The 23636-nt window shown below is 38.0% G+C and overlaps 1 protein-coding gene across 2 annotated transcripts; it reads left to right on the top strand.

The window, feature by feature from the left end:
* Positions 1-370: 370 nt before the first annotated feature.
* On the top strand, positions 371-23636 carry LOC149029260 (uncharacterized). 2 transcript variants are annotated; one of them, XM_089141330.1, is made up of 9 exons: positions 371-1037; positions 19249-19358; positions 20499-20567; positions 21046-21092; positions 21180-21234; positions 21549-21669; positions 22667-22714; positions 22893-22987; positions 23110-23636. In XM_089141330.1, the coding sequence occupies exons 1-9, from the start codon at positions 953-955 to the stop codon at positions 23206-23208; spliced, it is 729 nt and encodes a 242-aa protein (XP_088997456.1). In that variant the 5' UTR covers positions 371-952; the 3' UTR covers positions 23209-23636. The 2 variants fall into 2 exon arrangements, with proteins under 2 accessions (XP_088997456.1, XP_088997448.1); XM_089141322.1 differs by having other exon boundaries at positions 20977-21092.

Genomic DNA, 23636 nt, shown 5'->3' with positions numbered 1-23636 from the left:
TTTTAAGCAAAGAACGGTCTTTTAGCACATAAACATTAAAAACGGTTTTGCATAAGAACTGGTTTCTCATAACAGAAACGTTACCAAACGCATACTAAGAGAACACCACGTGCACCCAAACAAAATACGAGGACAACAAAGAGGAGTTTGAATTTCCTTTTCATCAAGGGAGAGCAATGTGCTCTTTGGATGTTTTTAAATCACATATAGTGGTGGGACCCACTTATTAAATATCGAAGAAAAAAACTAGAAGATAAATATTTTAGCGGGATTTTATATGCGCTATCTCCTACTTTGTGGTTCAAAAGCGTTAATTGAGCATATTTTTCTCCCATGACGGAGAGCTGATCCGCACTCCCAAAACAAACGCGGAAAGCGGAAACGGTTTTTATTGGTAGAGAAAAACTGAAACGGTTAATTCAATGTGGGTGGGGGGAGATTAAAGTTTAAGCAGTTCATGGCTTCAATGGCGCGTTTCCTACAGATCTTGATACCCTAAGATTTCGGGAAACGCTAAATATTCTCTCTTTTTCAACATTCTTTCTTTCTCTCTGCAGTTCTGCCTGAGATTCTTCATGATGGCTTAATTTGAAACTTGGATTGATTTGAAGGCCTACGGCATTCTTTTTAAGCTATTTTTGAGTTTGCTTCGCTGTAGAGGCTTTGCTGTGTCTCTCCAAGAGGCACCTTAGCTTCTTTATATGGATTTGTGCAACAATTGATTGCGTTTCGGGGGATTTAAGGATAATTGATTGGACTTTGAGGAAGTCATTGGAAAACGCTTTGATTCTCCTTCTTTTGAGGCTATCTGAGGAGATTTGGTCGCCTTCAGGGGATTTCATTTCAGGAGAACCCCTTATTAGCTCTGTCTTATATTGCTTTGCAAGATTCAGTGGCTGACCGGTTCTGATTTGGTTGATTAGAGTGGTGCAGCTATGAGGTAGCAGCTGATATGGGAGGCCGTGGTGAATCATACGTTGCCGTGAGGAGGATTCCTCAGGTTTTGGAACGGCGTAGCCCTCACTGCTCACCCTCTGGTAGGTGATAAATGTTCTTTGTTTTTTTTATTTTTTTATTTATTTTTATTATTATTTATAAAGTTGATATGCTTTTTCCACTCCATTACCTTAAACAAACTAAAATTCCTAGCTGTATCTAATATATTTACTGCATTATGTATGTATTCTGAGAATGAATATCATGTTAATTGCGAGAAATGTTGGATTTCTTGATTGAAAACTCAGACAATTTCAAACATCGTTGCTGCTTTCTTCCATAACCTCGTGAAGTTATCCTCTCTGAAAATTTCAGCATTCTTACGTAATGTGCTGAAATTGCAATTTATTTTTAAATTTACTGTTGCTGCAAGATTCATGGAATTTTCTAACGCATGGTTTGTTGGAATTACATCTTTTATATAAGCTTTGTTCTTGTGAAATATCTTGTCTAAGAAGGCTTGAGATATTATAAAATCTAAAAATAGGTAAGTTAGCTTAGGTACTGCTAACTAAAATCAACATATGTGTTTAATCTATACCCTTCCCTGCACTGAGAATCGATCCTTTCACAGATTCTGCTTTTTCAGTTTAGTTCATGTTCATTACTGACTCTTCATCTTAGGCATGAAGTTAGGTTAATGGGTGATGATGAAAAGAGGAAAAATCAAGTTCTTTTGATTGGAGCAGATGCAGGAAATAATTATAAGGAATCTAAGGGATTTTGATGCAGGCTTGACCTGTGAAGTTTGGTCAGACTGAGCTACTTCTTGTAGGATGACTTTTAGTATTTTGGCATTCGTCCTGTTGCCTAAGAGTAACAGATTATTGTCTTAATATCTTAATACCCCTCCTTGTTAAATAAAGGTCAAGCATTCAAGCCACTTGCAAGTATAATTTAGATATCTTGAAATTAAACAGGTTGCAACAATTGAAGTATCAAGGCGCTTTTAAATCTAGAGCAAATTACACGGCACCCGCTATATTTGGGGTAAAACTCTTAACCACCCGCTATTACCTCATAAATTACATGGCACCCATAGTCAAAATTACAAGTTACCTACAATGACATATTCAGTTAAATGGAGGTTTAAAATGACCAAAATACCCTTACTTGCATTCAACTCATTTAAATTTTGAAATATAAATTACCTAAATGCCCTTTGGACAGTAAAATTACTTTAATGCCCATGTGCCTTCACCTTGACTCACCGGCTTGACTCCCCTTCCTCTTCTCTGACTCCGACGACGAAACCCATCCTTTCTAGAGAGGCACAAGCTTTCTCAAATTTCGACCTTGCTCCTCATCAAGCTCAATCAAATGAGGAACTGCTGATTCCTTCTTACAATACTTCAGTTGCAGATCTATGGCAATATCGTATCCTAGCCCCAATTGACTCAATCACTGTCTCAACAACTTTTTGTGGTGAAGGACTTAGAGCCAATTTTACTCCACCATGCCTCTCCAGATTAATTCCCTTTCAGCTCCAAACGCAGCAACTCCAAACTACCTTCTGGAGAGCCAATCTGGCGCTCGAACTAATTACTTATGCTTGCTTGCCATCACCTCACTCTTATACAGAAAATTTCAAGGCTTGCCAATATCATCCTCTAGCGAATTCCGAAAAACCCACGGAGTCTGCTGCTGCTTCTATTTATAGTAACACATAAAAAATTAGTCCACTGTGAAATCCAAGCCAAACTAGCAAAATCCTCTTATACTTAGCTTCTCATAGATCGCTCAGTGGAACTCCAACCTTGGGCCAAAAAAAAAAAACTATGTACACCTCCAAATTAGCAGTAGATTACTCAACCATTCTGATTGAGAACCTTAAAGAAGCATAGATTTGCAAAAATTCTCAAGTTTAAAACACGGAAACAGAAACCCTAGATTTGCAGCCAGCCAGCCTAACAGCCAAGTGCTGCAGATTTATGGAGAATCTCCGTGTACCCTCTTGGATTCACACCTTACAATTAAAGAAATGGTAACTTGTAAGAAGAAAAAGTCTTCGGTTTGGTGTGTCAAAACTAAGAAGAAGAAGAAGAAGAGTGCATCAGTATGTGAGCTTGCAATAGAAAAATCTATTTCCCGCTTTTGTTTATCGCAACTGATTGAGTGATTGTTTTTTATGAGTTTCATCGTCGAAGTTTGGGAAGGGGAGTCAAGCCAGTGAGTCTGGGTGAAGGCCAGGGGCATTAAAGTAATTTTACTGTCCAAAGGGCATTTAGGTAATTTATATTTCAAATTTTAAATGAGTTGAATGCAAGTAAGGTATTTTGGTCATTTTACACCTCCACTTAATTGAATATGTAACTGTGGGTAACTTGTAATTTTAATTGTGGGTGCCATGTAATTTATGAGGTAATAGCAGGTGGTCAAGAGTTTTGCCCCAACTATAGTGGGTGTCGTGTAATTTTCTCTTAAATCTATTAACAAAATAAGAGAGGATGCTGCTTGGTCGCATGGCCCCTGACCAAGCAGTCGGGCAAATAGGAGCATGTTCCCAAGCATCAAATTAGGGCAGCGTGGTTGTCTCACCTCCCCTCTAGTGTAGGGGCATGCAACAAGCAGGATACATTTTCTCTAGACGTAAATATAATGAAAGACAAAGTCACTAGTGCCCGCTAGTAAATATTTCACTGTTTTTACGTGATCTTTTATTGTGGCATTTTTCTTAAACTATTGATATGCTACCCAATATACATTTTGCCTTTTTTTGTGTGTGTTAGGGGGAAAGGGTTGGGCATTTGTAACTTGTAAGTAGAACTATAAACTGATCAGATTCAGCTTGGATGCACCTCTATCTGAATCCAAATCCGATAAGTAAAACCACTATCTAAATCCATTCCGATATCCGGCAGAAATTTTTAGAAGGTATTAGAATTCGAATTTGAAACTTTATCGGATATCCGATAATAATCTAATAAGATAAACTATCGGATTACTGTTGATGAATGTATTTCTTCCCCCTGATATCCGATTTCTGATTTTTAGGTTACCAAATATTGGTTTTCGAATCCGATTATTAGCCCCTTTTAAAGAAAAAAAGTTTAATACTTTACTTTAACTAGATAATTTTTTTGCAGATATTACCTCATCCAATAAGCAATTATTCGATTTGTTGCTTACCGGACCAGTACAAATATTTTTTGATAAGAAAACTTCCGGATTCAAGCACCCTTAAATGAATATGAATGCGATTCGGAGGTGGATTTCGACTATCCATTTACAGGTCTATTTGTAAGTGCTAAAGCATGTCTTTGTTTTAGCAGTATACTCAAAAGGGGTAGATGGGGTAGAATAACTGAAGTCAATCCAAGTTCTAGGGTCTTCAGTACATGTAGTAGATATAGGAAGATCAATTTACATGAGGAACTGATCTAACAACATGTTACTTGCAATTACAGCAATAGGTAACTGCACACTAAAGAAAGAAAAAAATCTCACAAGAACACAATTAGAAGAGGTCTAATTTGATTGAAAGAGCTCTGATACCATGTTAGTAATTAGTCTCTAAGAATCAAATCAAATGCAAGGTTGAAGAAGAAAGCAACGAAGAAGGAGAAGAAGCAAGGTCAAACCAGCAGGGGAGAGCAATGCCCTGTGATTCTGAGTTAGTTTTCTAGAATTGCAGGCCCCATATATTTATATTTATTTAGTTCTCTAGTTACAACCTTGGAAGACAAGTAATTTGTCCTCTAAAAATGGAAACAAAATTATAAGCAAAGGACAAAATAAAGTAACAAAAGAATATGTCCTAAATAGGAAGAAACAGAAATAAAAAGTATGAAAAATAGAAACAAACTGAAAATAGAAAGTATGCTGAAAAAGAAACTCCAAACTCTCCAAGCCTTGCACAAGTAATTCTCCAAGACTGACTTGTGCACCAAGATTTGTGCAAATGTCAACAGTATCAATATGTATCAGCATGTACCGATATATACTAGGATGTAGAGAACATAACTTAAGTCTCAGCTTTACTTAGTGCCAAAAATTCAATCACTTCTCTTAAAAATTTGTTAGAAGAATCACAGTTGGATTGGATTAAACTTTTCATTCACTTTAGACTAGAGTTTCACAAATGAGTTAGATAAGACTATATTTGTATAAGATCCTCTTGTCACATTGATCGACCCTTGCTCACTTCTTGAAGCACTAACCATCGTGTACTATAAGGTGGAAAACTTATCAAACTTATAAACCATTTAATTAGTGGGTAATACAATACGTTTCTAGGTTTCCATTCAATGTATTGTCAGCTAACAAAAATCATCGATGGCATCAATGGTACTAAACATGCAACCAACAAGGCATATCTTGATTGCTATCAATTACAAAAATAATGAGAAGCAAATATATTGAAAATTAAAGGTGTTCTTAGTTAGAAACCTATTTAGGGGGTCTTTGTTTCATAAATCTGATCAGGAATCGCTCATGAAAAGCCAACTGAACATAGAAACATAAGGAAGAGTCAGCTTATGGTTATGATCCTTCCCTGGTATTACAAGTATTAATACATGTAACAAACCTCATTTTTTATAACTAACAACAACTTTAGTTTATCGCACTCCTCTTGAAATATTGTATTCTTCATTTAAGTATTTATGTATGTTAGATTGACCATTTATTCTCTATATTTGTAATTTTTTTGATTAAGTTTAACCATTTCCATGCAATTTTAATCCATGATATGATATTGTTGAAGTTTGGGCTGTTATTGTTCACGTGAACAGTGTTATGCCATTATTCCTTGTTTCCTTTTTAGATATGCTACTCTTTCTAATGTAGGAATCTTGCTACACAAGTTTTGGTAGTTTCTAGAAAAACATAGTTTATATTTTCTATTAGTTACTCATTTTAAAACTTTCCTTTTTCAGTACTTTCTATTTTTGACAAGTTTTAGGAGTAAGAAGACTAGAAAATTATGTCCATAAGTTATACTCTTTATTTCATTTTTAGAGGGCAAGATGGCTTGCTTCTCAAGTTGTCATCTAGATTATTGATATCTATAAATAAGAGGCTGCAATTCTTGGAGTGCTAAGCTAGAAGCGCAAGCTTATGTGATTCCTATCAATTCTTCTTCTTCCTTTTTCTTCTTCTCAATTGTTCTTGTTATTGCATTGTTTTGGTTGATTAAAGTTTATTTTGTAACATGGTATTAGAGCAGGTTTAGTCAGCACTTCTTTCTCTTTGTGATTGCCAGTTTGAGAGTCGTTTAGGTTTCTAGTTTGAAGAACGGAACCCTAGTTCAATGAAGATGACAAACTATTCATTGAACTGGGTTCCCATGGAGATTTAACTTCAATAGTTCATTTTTTGTTTTCTAACCTTCCATTGGAGGTTTTCCTTGGATTGGAAGTACTGGTTCTCTACACTTTATCTGCGTACTGAGTTTTCTGCAATTTGTTCTCTCTCGTTCCATGATGAAGAAGATGAAATTTTGGTTAGTTTTTGGTTCATATTTGTTCAGTTTTGGGTTCAATTTTTGGACAGTTTTAGTTCAATTATGGGTTCACTTCTTGGTTCAGTTTTGGGATCACTTTTGGTCCAATTCCTGGTTAGTTTTTATTCTGTTTTTTTATTTTGCTTCATTATGTTTTTTATTCTAATTTATGGTTTTACTTTTAATTATGGTTTCTGGTTTTGTTCCATAATTCCCAGACTTGTTTATTTTTTGTTTCCATTAGTATTTGTTTCCATATTTAATTAGGATGACTTGCCACTTTGTTTCGTAAATTTAGGCTTCCAACTCTGTCCTCCATTTATAAATCTAGTTCCTTTCATGTCCATCACTTTTTTATTTACATCTAGCATCTTTAAAAAACTGATTTATTACAAAATTGTCATTGGGCTTATATATTACCAGTAACCCCTTGAAAAATTTTGGTTTATTACAATGTTGTCATTATCTTAATCTACCATGGGGAGAGTTTGGAAGTCGTTTCTTGGATTCCGACTTGCTAGACAAATGAAGATTATATCTACCATAAAAGTCTCATTGAAAATTGTTGCTTGGGATCTTTTAATACTGGATATTGGTTGCATTAATTATCCACGTGTAATGCTACACGTGAGAGGGAGAATGGTATCTTATTCTATATCTACTCAAGATGTGCTGATGGATATCATTTGTGAAGATTTTTGTCCTCAACTTATGGCATTCTACAACAGTATCATACCTACCTTCACCTATATTGTCATCTACATAACTACTTGGTCCATAGTAACCCATACTACCTTACCTACTTGGTCTACAGTAACCTATACTGTCTTTTACCTTACCTATTTGGTCCGCATTAACCCATATTGTTTGTTACCTTACCTACTTGGTCCCAGTAACCCATACTGTCTTTTACCCACCTACTTGGTCCGTAGTAACCCATACTACCTTACCTACTTGGTCCACGGTAATCAATATTCCCTTTTATCTACCTATACTTCACCTACTACTTGCCTTCTTGCGAAGCATTTATATGGACATTGGATTTGCAATTTTGAAGATTTAGTGTGGATATTTCTCTTTACTACCGGCATTATGTGGATAGTGCATTTTACCTACCTATACTTTACCTACTACTTGCCTTCTTGTGAAGCATTTATATGAACTTTGGAGTTACAATTTTGAAGATTTAGTGTGGATATTTCTCCCTACCACTGGTATTATGGGGATAGTGTCTTTGATCTTGCTATACTTATGGACTTTGTTCATCTTTAATATCGTCGATTGTTTTCATTATTAGATGGTTCGTTCGATATGAAGAATTAAAGTTTTTTTTAAGTTGGTGTTAATTATCTCTTGGGTGAAGTTTTCTTGGTGTTTATCGACGTCTATTATTGCTACATGATTCAAAATTGGTGCTACCTTTCAAGTTTATTCTTATTGTGCAAGTTAAGGTTTTCTTTGTGTATACTCCAACTTAAGGGGGAGTGTTGAATGTAGGAATCTAATGTAAACAGTGTTATGACATTATTCCTTGTTTCCTTTTTAGATATGCTACTATTTCTAATGTAAGAATCTTGCTACACAAGTTTTGGTAGTTTTTAGAAAACATAGTTTCTATTTTCTATTAGTTACTCATTTCAGAACTTTCCTTTTTCAATACTTTCTATTTTGGATAGGTTTTAGGAGTAAAAAGACTAGAAAATTTTGTCCATAAGTTGTACTCTTTATTTCCTTTTTTAGAGGGCAAGATGGTTTGGTCCTCAAGTTGTCATCTAGATTATTGATATCTATAAATAAGAGGCTACAAGTCTAGGAGTACTAAGCTAGAATCGCTGGCTTATGTGATTCCTATCAATTCTTCTTCTTCCTTCTCTTCTTTTATTCTTTTTTCTTCTTCTCAATTATTCTTGTTATTGCATTGTGATAAGCCCCTTATATCACGAGTCTATACTCGTAAGCAAGGCAAGAGATCCACAAGATCTACTGACCAGCAGCCAAGAAGGGAAGGAAACGGTTGAGAGATTCAGAGATTCAAATTACCTTAAAGGAATAGATTTGGGATGATTCTACGGAGGGATATTGTAGGCAAGTATTTACTATTAATATTGGGAAGGAAGAGTAGGTTTGTTTTATGCTTTTGAGTTATTGGGGAAGTAAGGGTGAGGGCTATCGCTCTCGGGTAGCTGTAGGTACACCTACTGCTAGTAGCGTGCTCTGTTTCTAAGTTTAGCATTCAATAAAAGTTATCATTACTACTATTTCCTTGTGTCGTTCCACCATTGTTAAGCTACTGCATTTGGGTACTTAACAAATTGGCATCAGAGTCAAACGACTCTAGGGTAATGGTAAAAAGCCGAATAGAACAGAGGGTAGAGGAATTAGAAACCATTGTTAAAGAGATTCAAGGTCAAGTAGGGGCCTTAGCACATCAGATAGAAAAAGGGGAAAAGGCCAATGACGAATTCAGAGATGAATTGAGATTCATGTTCTCAAAAGGAAAATCAGCCGATATCCTAACACTAGAGATAACGGAAGGAACACCAGATCATGGTGAGGGAGGGTGAAACAGAAAAATCGAGGGAATTCTTTCCTAGGCAGCTTGAAATGCCAATTTTCTGGGAGAAGACCCTATGGGATGGATCGCGAGAGCAAAAAGGTATTTCGACCTGAATAAATTGAGCGATGGAGCAAAACTTTGAACCGCAACTTTGTGCTTTGAAGGAACTACGTTGGGGTGGATACGTTTTCGCGAATTGCAACAACCATTACTATCATGGAGGGGTTTGAAAGAGGCAATGATCCAACGTTTTAGTTTGGCACGGATGAAGACTCCTCAAGAAGCATTGATCACACACAAACAGGTTGGGTCATTCACAGCTTACAAAGATGGATTCGAGGCGCTTACGGCTGCTGCCAGAGCTGTAGAAGAAGAATGGCTAAAGGGCGTCTTTTTGTCAGGGTTAAATGAGGACGTGAGAGCTGAGGTTAGGTTATTTGGACCCTCTATGTTAGGCCAAATAATGGATTTGGCCCAAGCAATAGAGGCAAAGAACTTGGCTGGGAAATTTAATAGGAGATCCTCTTGGGCCCAGTCCACTCCAATAGTCCAAAGCTCAGCCCAATGTTATATTAACTTGGGTCCCACCAGCAAAAATTATAAAGGAATCAACTTGAATCAAGGAACCGGAACAAACCAAGGACTCAACACCCCGGTTCAACCAACCCAAAAGTTTGAACCCTCGTCTTCCTCTCAAAATCGATCTACAACTTCGATGGCGACTGGAACCGTCGAGCGATCGCAATGGCTTTCCCAGGAAGAAGTTAAAGAGAAAATGGACAAGGGAGTCTGTTTCTGGTGCGACGCCCCTTATTCCGAAGGCCATCGATGCCCCCTAAAGCAATTGAGGTTGCTGCTGTTGCATGATGACGATGAACCAGACCTCGCGGCTACGGTAGGAGTGACGATGAAGGTAGAGCTGTTGAAATTGAACCATTGCTCAAGACGGAACTTTCGCATACTTCTTTGGTAGGAATCAACTCCCCACATACCATGAAATTGACAGGGCAGATCCACGGTTGCAACGTCATCGTTCTGGTTGACTGTGGAGCCACGCACAATTGCGTTGCTCAGGCGTTGGTGGAATCTTTAGGATTGGTGGTATAGAAAAAAGATTTTCAGGTGGCTTTGGGAGATGGCATGGTTAAAGAGGAACTGGAGTGTGTCGACAGGTTTAGATTAAAATAGGCGGAGAGATCTTTGTACAAACTTTTTACCCATTCAATCTGGGAAGTATTGACATTATCCTGGGTGTCGAATGGTTACAGACACTAGGGGAGGTGAGAAGTAATTGGCGCTTAAGAACCATGAGTTTTAAGTGGCAAGGACGACCTGCAAAACTGTGTTGGGATCCAACTTTACTGAGGCTGGAAACAACATTGAAAAGCGTGATACAGTCTGTCAAGGCAGGCGGTGATGGGTATTGGCTGCAACCTCAACTCACTGAATGTGAAGCTAAGGAAGAACAAGAGAATGAGACTGTCTTGAATTTATTAAAAGAATTTGCACAACTGTTCGAAGAACCCACAGGGTTACCACCACGGAGAAAACAGGATACAGCTGGCTGAGGGAAGTACACCACCTAATATTCGGCCTTATCGCTACCCACACTCTCAAAAGAATAGGGTCGAAAGGTTAGTACAGGAAATGTTAACTGTCGGATTGATACGGCCTAGTGTGAGTCCTTACTCCAGTCCGATATTGCTGGTCCGAAAGAAGGATGGAGGATGGAGATTCTGCGTGGATTATCGTGCCTTAAATAAACTTACAGTTCCCGACAAGTTTCCTATTCCTGCAATTGACGAATTGTTGGATGAGTTAGGAGGGGCCACAGTGTTCACCAAACTTGATTTGAAAGTTGGTTATCACCTGATCCGAATGACGGAAGACGATGAGGAAAAGATGGCTTTTCGTACCCATAATGGGCATTACGAATTCCTTGTGATGCCCTTTGGGCTATCAAATGCTCCAGCCACTTTCCAATCACTTATGAATGAGGTATTTTGTGAGCATTTGCTAAGATTTATTTTGTTGTTTTTTGACGATATTTTGGTGTATAGCAAGATCATGGAGGAACATGTGGTTCATCTACGAACCACCTTTACTGTCGTAGCACAACCTCGTAGTAAACAAAAAGAAATTCATGTTTGGGACTTTGGGGTTGGTACATTGGAGTATTTAGGGCACATCATATTTAAAGGAGTAGCAGCAAATCCACGAAAAATCAAGTGTATGGAGGAGTGGCCCCAACCACAGAATCTTAAGGCCCTACGAGGGTTTTTTAGGTTAATCGGGTACTACGGCAGATTTGTCAAAGATTATGGAAAAATTGCATGGAAAGATTGCAGCTCCACTCACTAACTTGTTGAAGAAGGACGCATTTGAATTGAGCGACGCCGCCACAAAGGCGTTTAGCGCCCTGAAGATAACCATGACAACCGTCCCCATGTTAGTTATGCTCGATTTCACAAAGGAGTTTTTGGTAGAGACTGATGCTTCAGGGTTTGGGCTAGGCACGGTTTTGATGCAAGAAGGCCATCCAATTGCTTACTGGAGCTAGGTGTTGTCACCTTGAGCTCAAACCAAATCCGTATATGAGAAAGAACTAATGGCAATAGTGCTCGCTATTCAGAAATGGCGTCACTACTTGATGGGGAGACATTTCAAAGTAAGAACTGATAAAAAAAAGTCTGAAATATTTGTTGGATCAGCGTATCGTTGCTACGGATCAACAAAAGTGGGTCATCAAGTTGTTGGGGTTTGACTTTCAGATTCTTTATCGACCAGGCAGCAAGAACAAAGCAGTCGATGCCCTCTCGTGGCAGTCAGAGGGTGATAAACAGCTCTTCTCTATGACAACAGCAATTTGGCTGGAAAGTGAGGGTTTAGACGCAGCAGTACACGCCTCGAAACGTTACCAAAAGATTATTCAGGCATTGATGAAGGGATCCCACGACTACCCCAATTATCAGCTTAAACAGGGAACATTACTTTATAAAAATAGGTTAGTCATCCTCGAGGGATCTCCATTAGTTCCCAAATTACTGACAGAGTATCATTCTACCCCATTTGGGGGGCATTTAGGGTTTTTGAGAACCTACAAATGACTGGTGGCGGTGGTATACTGGGTAGGAATGAAAGCTACTGTCCAGGAATTTGTGGCGAGTTATGATGCTTGTCAACGCAGTAAATATCAAGCCATGAAGCCCTCTGGTCTCCTTCAACCGTTGCCAATTCCGGAACGCATTTGGGAGGATATTAGCATGGATTTTATTGGAGGGTTACCCAAGACTAGAGGTGGGGATACAGTGCTGGTAGTGGTTGATTGTCTGTCCAAGTATGCTCATTTCCTTGCTCTTTCACACCCTTACTCCGCGAAGGATGTGGCTGTCTCATTTACTAAGGAAGTTATCCGGTTGCATGGATTTCCTCGATCCATTGTTTCTGATCGAGATCGTGTTTTCCTTAGTAACTTTTGGATGGAGATATTCAAATTAGCTAGCACACACCTGAAGTATAGTAGTGCCTACCATCCTCAAATGGATGGTCAAACGGAGGTGGTAAATCGTAGCCCTGAAGTTTACTTACTCTGTTTCTGCGCTCACCAACCGAAGGATTGGATTAATTGGCTACCTTGGGCGGAGTATTGGTACAACACGACATTTCATTCAGCCACTAAAATGACTACATTCCAAGTTGTGTATGGATGTGCCCCACCTTCTCTTTTGCGTTGGGAGGATGGCCGATCTAAAGTGGATGAGGTCGATGTGTTCCTTGGGGAGCGGAATCGAGTGTTGGATGACCTCAAATCAAACCTACGAGTGGCCCAAGATCGGATGTGGGCTTCAGCGGATTCCAATCGCTGGGAGGTGCATTATTAAGTGGGGGATGAGGTTTTCCTTAAGCTTCAGCTTTATTGCTTCCAAAAACTTGCCAAACGACCCAATGAAAAACTCAACCATCGCTTCTACAGGCCGTACCAGATCATTGGGCAAGTGGGACCAGCTGCCTATCGTCTACGTTTACCTGCTGATTCAAGGATCCATCTGGTGTTTTATGTTTCGCAGCTGAAGAAAGCAATTGGGCAGCATATCACTCCACAGCCACTTCCATCACGTTTGCAGGGGAACGGCGAGTTGCAGCTCACACCAGAAAACTTGGTTAGCATTCGTTTCTCTCCTCAAGGAGTGCTGGAGGTTCTAATTCAATGGAAAGGGCTGCCTCCGTGTGAAAATTCTTGGGAAACTTTTGATGAGCTGCAGTACCAATTTCCAGATTTTCACCTTGAGGACAAGGTGAAACTGTTGGAGGGAGTATTGATAAGCCCCTTATATCACGAGTCTATACTAGTAAGCAAGGCAGGAGATCCACAAGATCTACTGACAACAGCCAAGAAGGGAAGGAAACGGTTGAGAGATTCAGAGATTTAGAATGCCTTATAGGAATAGATTTGGGATGATTCTACGGAGGGATATTGTAGGCAAGTATTTACTATTAATATTGGGAAGGAAGAGTAGATTAGTTTCATGCTTTTGAGTTATTGGGGAAGTAAGGGTGAGGGCTATTGCTCTCGAGTAGCTGTAGGTACACCTCCTGCTGGTAGCGTGCTCTGTTTCTAAGTTCAGCATTCAATAAAAGTTATTATTACTACTATTTCCTTGTGTCGTTCCACCATTGTTAAGCTACTGCATTCGGGTACTTAACACACTGTTTTGGTTGATTAAAGTTTATTTTCTAACAGATACCATACAAAACGAAACGTCTCTTAAAATCACCCAACCAATACACTGCCGATACGCAATACTTTTAAACCCTGTCTGCTACTACTTCTGTCCTACTGCAATGAAAATTGCTCTTAGACCCATGGAATGAGTCATTGCTGCTTTCAATTGAGTCCTACCACAAAATGAGTTTCTTTCATCGGAGATTTCCATTGCTTCCCCTGCCTTCCCAGGTTGGAGAATACCTCACCACCTTTTCTTGTAAGAATTCTTCTGGTTTGTGTGAGACGGTCACACATCTCTGCCTTGGGTACTCTGTTCCATTGTGGAGAAGATCATGTTCATTCTCTGTTCCATTGTGGAGAGGATCATGTTCATTTTAATGACTAGTAGTTCCCTGTTCAGTTATAGTAATCCTATATGGTCCTTCCTTGGGACTAGATTCACATAATTGCGCCCCAGGGCTTTCATTGGTCAAACTTTCTGATCATTTTCTTAGGATGAATTTTCTAATCTTATTATTGTCCTTACCTAAAATATACAAATTCACGCAATATTCCTTTATGTTTTTTGTGAGGTGGTTTCCCATATTTCCCCCACCCACTCTTGCTGCAGCCTTACTAGAGTGAGGGTCCTTCATCCAAGACATGTAGTTAGAACCAGCTCCAAGCTAAAGCAAGCCCATGTTTGTTAGGTTTCGTTAGGGTATAGGGAAGGTTTAAGGTTGTGGGATCTCAACTAGATTTCTTCTCTGTGACTAGTGATGTAGATGATGAGCTGTTTGGGTTCAACTGGTTCCAAATTAGGTTAGGTTAGGTGTAGGTTAAGTATGGGCTAACAGGAGAAATCTTGCCGAGGGCAAGATTCAGCAATCACTGAAGTGAGGAATTTGGGTGACCTAGGATTCTCAAAAGGGGGTGAAACTTGTACCAAACCTAGGATTTCTGCCAAGGTCATGCTCACCAAGTTTGGCAGATTTCAAAGAATGACAAATCTTGAATCGAGATTGGTGACATCCGAGGTTTGGCTGGTCAGAAAAGGATGGGTTTGTGTTGAAGGTAGGGGGTAATGTGGGGATGATGGGTCTGTGATATGGTTCCATCTTGATTTGGGGGGGTGGGGGGATTGGGAGTTATGGAAGCTCTTGATTTTGGAGGGAGAGGAGTGATGGAAAGGGACTAGGTGTCAAAACAGAAATAAGAGGGAAAAGAGGAGGTGGATGGCATTGCTGGCTGCCAGATACTTGGATGGGGGAGCCTTATATGTTCTGCCGAGGAGATCGAGTGGATCAATGTAGGTCAAATCCTCAACCACAAGATCTTGACTTGTCTTCACCAAGAACCCTTGAACAAAACCACTTTGGAGGTAATCTTACTGAAGCTAACACTAGTCTGAGAACTTAGATCAGTAGAATCACTCAAAGAGTTACAGCGAAAGCTGGGAGAAATATATCATTAAATTGACCGTAGCCTTTCCCATAGAAGGAGGAGGGTATACAAATGAAGTCCTAATAAAATTAAGACTTAAACTAGGTCCTATAGTTTGACCTGTACAAGGACTGCTTCCACCAATTGTGGGATGCTTTGATTACATCAGAGCTGAAATTGAAGAACTTAAAATAATAAAAGACCTAAAGGGAGTCAACTGTCTGATTGTCCTTGACTAAAATTGAGCAGAATTACTAAACTTTTCCTTCCCAATCAAAAATTACAAGACTGAAAAAAGAAAAAAAAAGGTATGAAATTCTATAATACTACTATAGTGCTGCTAGGCAGCAAGTCTAGGAATTTTCTTGGGCCTAGGGTTTCCACTTGGTGTAGGTCTTGGGACTTGCATCAAACTTTTTGTCATATTCCTGTTTCACTCTTCATTTTCTTTATTGCCAAGTCTGTCCCAAATAATAAATTATAATCTCTGTTGTATTTCCTCTGGTGATTTTATATATTGGGGGTGAGGGACTATTACATATACCACCAGGGAGAGTGGAAGTGTGGAACCACTAAGAGGTGTTGGTATGTGCATGGAGATTACTTCCTATTTATGAAGGTTAAAAAATATTTATTGGGATCTTACTTACATGGAGATTATTTTCTACCATAAAGGGGTGAACTGGAGACTCTGGGGATCTGCTTGATATCTTGATTATTGGTGGTCATTATTTGTTTATGTGTAATGTTATAAACGAATAGAGAGAAAACTGAAGATTATTATTCTCTTATCCACTATTGAAGATTATTATGATTATCTTATCCACTATTAAAGATTACTACTATTTTATCTACTCAAGACTATCTTTATGTGAAGATCCTTGTTATTTATTTTTCCCTGTCCTTGACAACAATTTTGTCTGCAAAGATGGCATCCAATTCATATTTATCTGGTGACCTGATGTTGTCTGGTCTGCATTGACCTACTGCCAATTTGGTCCACAATCCACAGTAGCTTATATTCTTTTATCGGGTCTATGACCTGATGCCTTCTGGTTCACAATAACCTATATTGCCTACTTATTGATAAGAGTATTTGAGACCTCTCTTTGGGGGGTCCATATCTGTCTTTGCTTGAGAGAATGCACTTAGTATGTGCCTTCTTTGAGAAGGGATTAAGTGGTGCTATTGGAGCTGCACTTTTGTCTTTATTTGGGAGGATTATTATCCGATGTTTATGATGTAGTCACTGAGTGTTTCTCTGTTATTTCTCTTTGAGAAAATGACCACTTTCTACTACTAAGATTATTTAAGAAACGCCTTTTGTATTGTTGTTGTCGCTATGACATTGTGGATTGAGATAAGTGTTCACTACTGCCTTTGTCACTTGCTGATTAGATTTATTTGACATGGAGATCATTATCTAGTGAAGTTGATCATCGTTGGTGTGCTTGAATTGATGCTGCTTCCTGAATCAAATTCTCCTTATGCTCACTGGCATCTACCACTACTGTTTATGCTCAAGATTGGTGTTGCTTTCAATATTTGTTCTTGTTGTTCAAAACTGTAGCCTTTGATCATTAAGAATCTATCATACATTTCTCTCATTCTGTATTCAGTTCTTTACATTGTTACAGTCTTTATATTGGATGAAGTCCCACAACCAGCACAATTCTAGGTGTTTAGATTTCACCATTGAGTGTGGAATCCTAAATAGACTGTCAGTGAAAAGCTGGAGGAAGGTGAAGATGACATTGACTCATCATGGCCTTCATGACTTAGGTGATAGACGTTGAACAATGCAAAAAGCCATGATCGCATGAGGTTGAGCAAACTCCAAATATCTTCATCTCGTTTTCCCCCTCACAATCTTTTTAGCTTCAATTTTTGACATATATGTACCTTTTTAAGATCCTTTACATCTTTAGTGCTTTGTCCTTTGTCATCTTTTTTGTTGTTGATGTTATTATTATCATATGTTTGGATAGTAACTGTGGTTTCATGATTCACTTATTTAAATAAGAAGTTCACAAACCCAGAAGAGAAATACTAGAAGCTCCTCTCACTAGCAGAACATGATGAATATAAACATTAAAAGAGAAAAAGCTATGGATCACATCAGTCTGTCATGAAGGAATAACATTTCCCATGTTCCTCTTTTGCCTGCACCTCTTTGCTTGGCATCAGATCTTTCATATTATTTGCAGCACTGGGCTTTCGATGGAATATGAGATGCTCACCTGGGTGGTCATATTTCAATAGCTTGCCTAGATCTAGGTAATACCTCTGTTTTGGGATTCAGAGATGAGATGCACACAAATTATTTATATCTTAAATATCCTGGTATCTCGGTGAGATCCCAGGATATGTTGAAATTTCAGTGTAAGCATGTACTTCCCATGCAAACCTGGCTTCAATTTCAATATTAATAAATAAATAAATAAGTACCCAAACTTGGAGACATTTGGTCCAACTCGTTTTTTTGGCTGACTGAGTTGTGCTCTAAAACCAAGTTCTTGAGCTGTGAATATGTCTAATAGTTTCAATGACAATTGCATATTTTTTATGCTTTTCTAGTGCTTTTCCTTTGGTAAAGTCATGCCACCTAGGGTGTAAAGGGATCGGATAGTGGCAATGCCATATCTGTATCTTGCTATATTTGGACGGATTCAGCCAGATTAGGATGATATTCATTTTTTTTTTAAGAGATGCTTTTAAATGGGTACAAATATAGATTGAATACAAGTTTTCGATTACCTATTGACCTATTTTTACCATTTTATTTGCGAGGGTTAGGTTTGAAATTTAAGAATTCGGCGACTTTGTATTTATTTTAGTAGAAAATCTAGAGAACCAAAATCACACATCTCAAGTGAAAAAAATTATTAAAAATAAAAAAACAAATCCAAAAAAGTAAGTTAATCGGATAAATTTATCAGACCAATGATAATCGGTTGGAAAGGGTATTACCATATCGGCATCCTATTAGTAATTGGAATGGATTCGGATAACCCCTAAATGGATATAAATGTGATTTGGAAGCGGATTTTGGTTATCCATTTACACCCCTAATGCCACCCATGGCCAAAAGACGTGTCCCCTCCCCAATGGTGATAGGGTTTCATGAGCATGTGTTGCTTATTTGCTTTTTTACAATAAAAATAAAAAATATGCATCAGAATTAAGGATTCTGCTTTTGTGTTTTTGTCTAAATTCCTCATGCTCAGTGCATCTGTCTCATGGTGGGGAGGGCAGCCAATGCAGTTATCACCTACTAATTTCAGCTGGCTGCAATATTATGTAATCATGGTATTAACTTATAAACATGGAATACAAATTTTCTTATTTAATGACCTCAGAAGGATGGACCTGTCATCTCATCTTCCTGCTGAAGTTGTTTTTTCTCTTGAGGCACCCTATCACATGACCACGTTTTCACTAAGGAATAAACAAACAAATTGAGCGGGAAAAATATTATAATAGATTTTGACAATTTTATTGAAATCATTGTCTATTCATTTTAATGCTTATTACCATGGTGGCAATCATTACTTCTAAATTACCTCCTGGTTTGCTGGTAATGTCTGTTGCTTTCATACTGTTGGCCTACTATTGAGTTATTCATTGAAGTCAACCAGTTTCAACATAGATAAAAGCCAATACAGTAAGTGTGGTCCGAAATCACTTCATTCCTGCCATAGCCACTAACTTGTTAATGCTTTGGTTAGGGCTAGACTTGCCTGATTAATTCATGAACTTTTACATTGATGATACTGTTTTGTTTTTGGGTGAGTTTATCATTCATTTGAGCTTTGCTTTAACAATGTAATTCCTTCAGGGAAATTGACATTGGGAACTTGGTTTTATAAAAGCTTGATTAAGATAATCTTTCCAAAAATTGTTCAAAACGGCTATATACTGCTCTAGAATCTTACCATGTTACATCTACCATGCATGGGATCTTGGTACTTTGGCCTCGACTTTTTGACCACTATAGGTGGGTTTCTTTAGTCTGGAGAATTTCTTTGTTTCACAGTAACAATATGTATCTTTATATCTTTTGAAACTCCGATTCCAATGGATGACAATTTTGTATTTCCACAGCTGATGCTTTGGCAGGATCCACTGCATGGCTTGCCAGAAGCCTGTCTTGTGTTTGTGTGCAGAGAAAAGAAAGTGATCTTTACCTATTATTTGATTTAACCACTGCAGAGGTAATTTTCTTCCTAGTCATAGTTAAATTTGATTTTCAACTTTTGCCCAAAATGTGAGATGCAGTTTATATGAACCAGTTCTGGATTAACTAGACTCGGTCACTTCTACGAATTTGTACAAAATGAATTTGCATTGAAGTCATCCCGAGGGAGAACTGTATCAGCTCATATGAGCCCCATTTGTGTACTTATTGAGATTCAAAACTAATATATTGCCAAACTAAATACTTGATTGGAGTTTGTAGTTCATGTCATTTCTCAAGAAGAAGCTAGAAACTGATTGGAATGATCAGCATGGCAAGGAACGATGGCTTGTGGGTTTGGAAGTAGCAGTGGGGTAGGTTACTTCTAGAAGAACATCAACAATTAACCCAACTTTGTCCCAAGTTACTGGGGTTCGCCACATGGATCCGAAAAAAGAAAAAAAAAAGAATAAATCTAATCAATATGTAGGTGAAAATAGAGAGAAAGGTAAAGGGGAACGGAAATGGAGCACAGCCCAACAGATCAGCAAAATAAGGTAAACGGGATCAGCTACATGAATCCTTGCCCTAGCTCCTTCAATTGATATCCACAGGGCCCACAAAATTTTGAAGTTTAACAATTGTGGCTGGAAAATAAACCAAAGAATCTGTTGTATTTATATCAAGTAATCATTCTGAATGAGGCATATTAAAGAATTCTCATTGCAATTAATTTCCATAATCAGATCTGACTGTCCTCGACAAAGGCCTATTTAGAACTCACAATACTGAACAACTCAGAGTGTATAAGTGCAAATTGTGGTAGACTTTTTGGGGTACTGAGGTACACATTATGGGTTACCATTCTTTTGTGTGTAATCTGATTTTGTGCTATATTTCTTTGGTACCTTGGGGCTTCACTGATCCAATCTCCATGAAGGAATGTCCCATGGAAATGATTTTCTGGATTTCTTCTGTATCAATGTAATAATGAGGTCAGGCCCATTGGTTTTGTTGATGTGTTACTTTTTTTATGAACTCTTGTCAAAATATAATTAATTAGATACTTTTTAACCGCTCATTATGGTCGCTATGTAGTGAAAGCCACCTTTTGTTGTACACCAAAAGATATACTCCTCAGAAATTGAGATCTTTCTGTGGATTTTTTTACTTATAGGAAGAAGTCTTGCAGAGGTTGCAGAGCCGCATAGGTGTCGCCTTTGATAGTTCGAGGCCTGAACATGAGGTAATGTGTCTTTCTTGTGGCTGTATCCCTTAATTGAGCAAGATGGATATTCCCAAAAAAAAATAACTCCATTATTTCTATGCTGCAAGATTTTACCCTCATGGATAATGTATTAGCTTTCGAAGCTTTTGGATGTTTTAGTAGTGCTCTCTAAAGCTTTCATTGTTAATGTTGGAGCAGATTCGCATCCAGTCATTTTGAATTCAGTGATTTTTTAATCTGTTTCAGCTGCATTCCTCGGAAAATATTGCAAATTATGCAGAAAATGAATCTGAAAACAATGACCTAGCTAGATGTCACTAATCCATTTAATTCTGGAATCCCTTTGTAGTGGCATGATCCACTAGTGCTGAAAAATAATATGAATGGTTTCTTTCAACATGGACTTACAATTGCTGCAACATTATAGGATGCTTTAAGAGCTTTATGGTGCGCTGCCTATCCTAAAGAAGAGTTTTGTGGTTTAATATCTGAGCAGTGGAAGGAAATGGGTTGGCAGGGAAAAGATCCATCTACAGATTTCAGGTATGCTTGTATTTCTTTGGATTTATAAGTATCTTTCTTCTTTCTATCACTATGCTGACCTTATGCTTTATAATTTATTGGTGGAAGGGGTGGTGGTTTCATGTCGCTGGAGAATCTTTTGTTCTTTTCCAGGAACTATTCGGTACTTTCTAATACTATTGTGTTGCATAATCGCATAATGGATGTGTATGGTGTGTATAACATTGCAGAGGCTTACCAAGGTGTGTGCCAGTGGTATTTATTCCAAGAAGCTACTAGTATTAGCTCCTTGAAACACCTGTTCCAGCCAAGATTGCTGGATAGGTGTCTGGCACTTGCAACTTGGTAAGCATCAGGCATGCTATTAATTCCTCAGACACTTATTGCTTGAAAGTCCTATAAATTTCATTTAATTTTGGTTTGAGTTATTCTTCCCTGCTCATTAAGTCACATTCCTAAGGTAAATTTTGCATACAGAAATCATTCCAGAACCTTCTTGGGAAGCGAGAGGGAATCCGGTCCCTGTGGGAGTACCCATTTGCACTAGCTGGAGTAAACATCACATTCATGCTCATTGAAATGCTTGATCTAAAATCTGGTTAGTGTCTTTCCATGTCCAAATTCGTGCTTAACAGTGATGGTTGTAATTGAGCTATCAGAACTCCATTTTCATGGATGGGTTTAAGAATCTTGATAAAATCTCAGTTAGCAGATTTCATTACTTTTTACCGAAAATGCATCTCAATCTACTGATCCTTTTCCAACTTTGAAAGTATTGATATATCTATGGAGATCTATATTGAGTGATAACCAATAAATCCTTTGTGGAGATCTATATTGAGTGATAACCAACAAATTCTATTATCCAAGTGATAACCAACAAATCCTACTATCTACGTTTAAATTATGGAGTTACTTAGTTGAATAAGTATGCATGCTGTTCTCCAGAAACTACATATAATAACAAACTACATTTTATTTTGACTTTGATCTGTATTAGATGATGTTAGTTTTTAAAGCTCAACTCATTCATAATAGGAGGGTTATTTGTGTTTTACAGAAAATGTATTTTGTATGTGGAAAGGATTCATCCACTGACAACTTTGTATTATGGGACTTTGTCCCTGTAAAGGATAAGTCTCTAAATTCAAATTCAAACTGAAATCCACCGTAACTAACTCTATCCTCACTTGTGTGTAATTCAAATTCTATAACTTGTTGATACTTTAACCATAACTCAAATTCTTCTTGATCGGATGGAGATAAGATCAATCGAAGATAGAGTTAGTTACTGTGGATTTGAATTTGAATTTGAATTCAGAGACTTATGCTTTACACTCCCCCCACAAGATCATTGGTTGGGAACAGACAGTGAGCTTGGATTTTAAAATTTTGAATTCAGAGACTTATCCTTTACATACCCCATCCAAGTGTTTCAGGTAGATGAAAAACATTTTGCCTTTCAGTAGTTTTCACTAACGAATAGAAATATTCTGAAGCTCGATAAGTCATTAAGATAGTAATTTTTTAGTACTTGCTACTTTCACCAATTGTACTGGTTTTTCTTAACAACAAATCCTCTTTCAACGCTGCAGTGAGACCAAGAACGCTAGCTGGGGTAGTTTTCTTGAAGTTACTTTCAGGTAATCTTCTAGCTTGTAATCTACTTTTGATTTAGAATATCCAATCACATTAGCTACTCTATAGAATATGCCCAGGTAGGGTTGTCAACTTGTTTAAGGACTGAATCCATTCATTGCAGTTTGAACATGTTTATTTCAAGCATGAAGTGTAACTTGTTTTTATTTATCTGACTGACAGAAAATGAGTTAGCGTTTGACCTTCTCTATTGTATAGCATTTAAGCTAATGGACCTGAAGTGGCTTACTATGCGTGCTTCTTATATGGAATTCAATGTATGTACATCTCCAGTCAGAGAGTTCATAGACGAATGATAGTAATCCTGACTTCATTGTTTGTTTTATTTCAACTGGTCATATCTGTATATCTGATCCTTCTTAATTTAAATTCCTAACAGTCTGTAATGAAATGCACAAGCCAACAACTGGAGATGGAGCTGCTGCTTGAAGATACAAAACAGCTAGAGGATATTCCTTCATACAGACTCCTCAGATAGTCTTTAGTTCGGTTTGAGATGTGATGGCCCTCTGTTCCATTCTGTCTAGTCTCTTTCAGTCCCTCCTTCCTCTCTATTCAGAAAAAATCCGATTCATGGGCAAATCAATGTTGAGAATTTGTGGCGGATTCCACAAAGTGGTAATCCTGGAAATCTGGAGTTCCCTGTTAGATGTTATGGTACATCCCAGATTTCACGAGTACCCACATCCTATACTGATAGCTCATTGCTCTTTCCCTCTTTGTTTGTGCGTGTATGTGTGTTTGTGTGTGTGTCTTTAGTATTTAGATTATTGGTTTCAGGATCAGCTTTTAAGAACATACAGTTGTTGGAATTGTGGTCCAATGCTTTCTATGAAGATCTTGTGTTGTTGGAATTGTGGTAGTTAGAATTTCGTTTGAGAGAGAATTCGTCCACACTCAGGTTAG

The sequence above is a fragment of the Hakea prostrata genome, chromosome 1 (genome assembly GCF_041222555.1).
Source record: "Hakea prostrata isolate BN-2017 chromosome 1, UWA_Hpros_2, whole genome shotgun sequence".
NCBI classification, from domain to species: Eukaryota; Viridiplantae; Streptophyta; class Magnoliopsida; order Proteales; family Proteaceae; genus Hakea; species Hakea prostrata.
The sequence above is the reverse complement of the archived record's forward strand: the minus strand, read 5'-3'. Positions and strand labels throughout refer to the sequence as shown.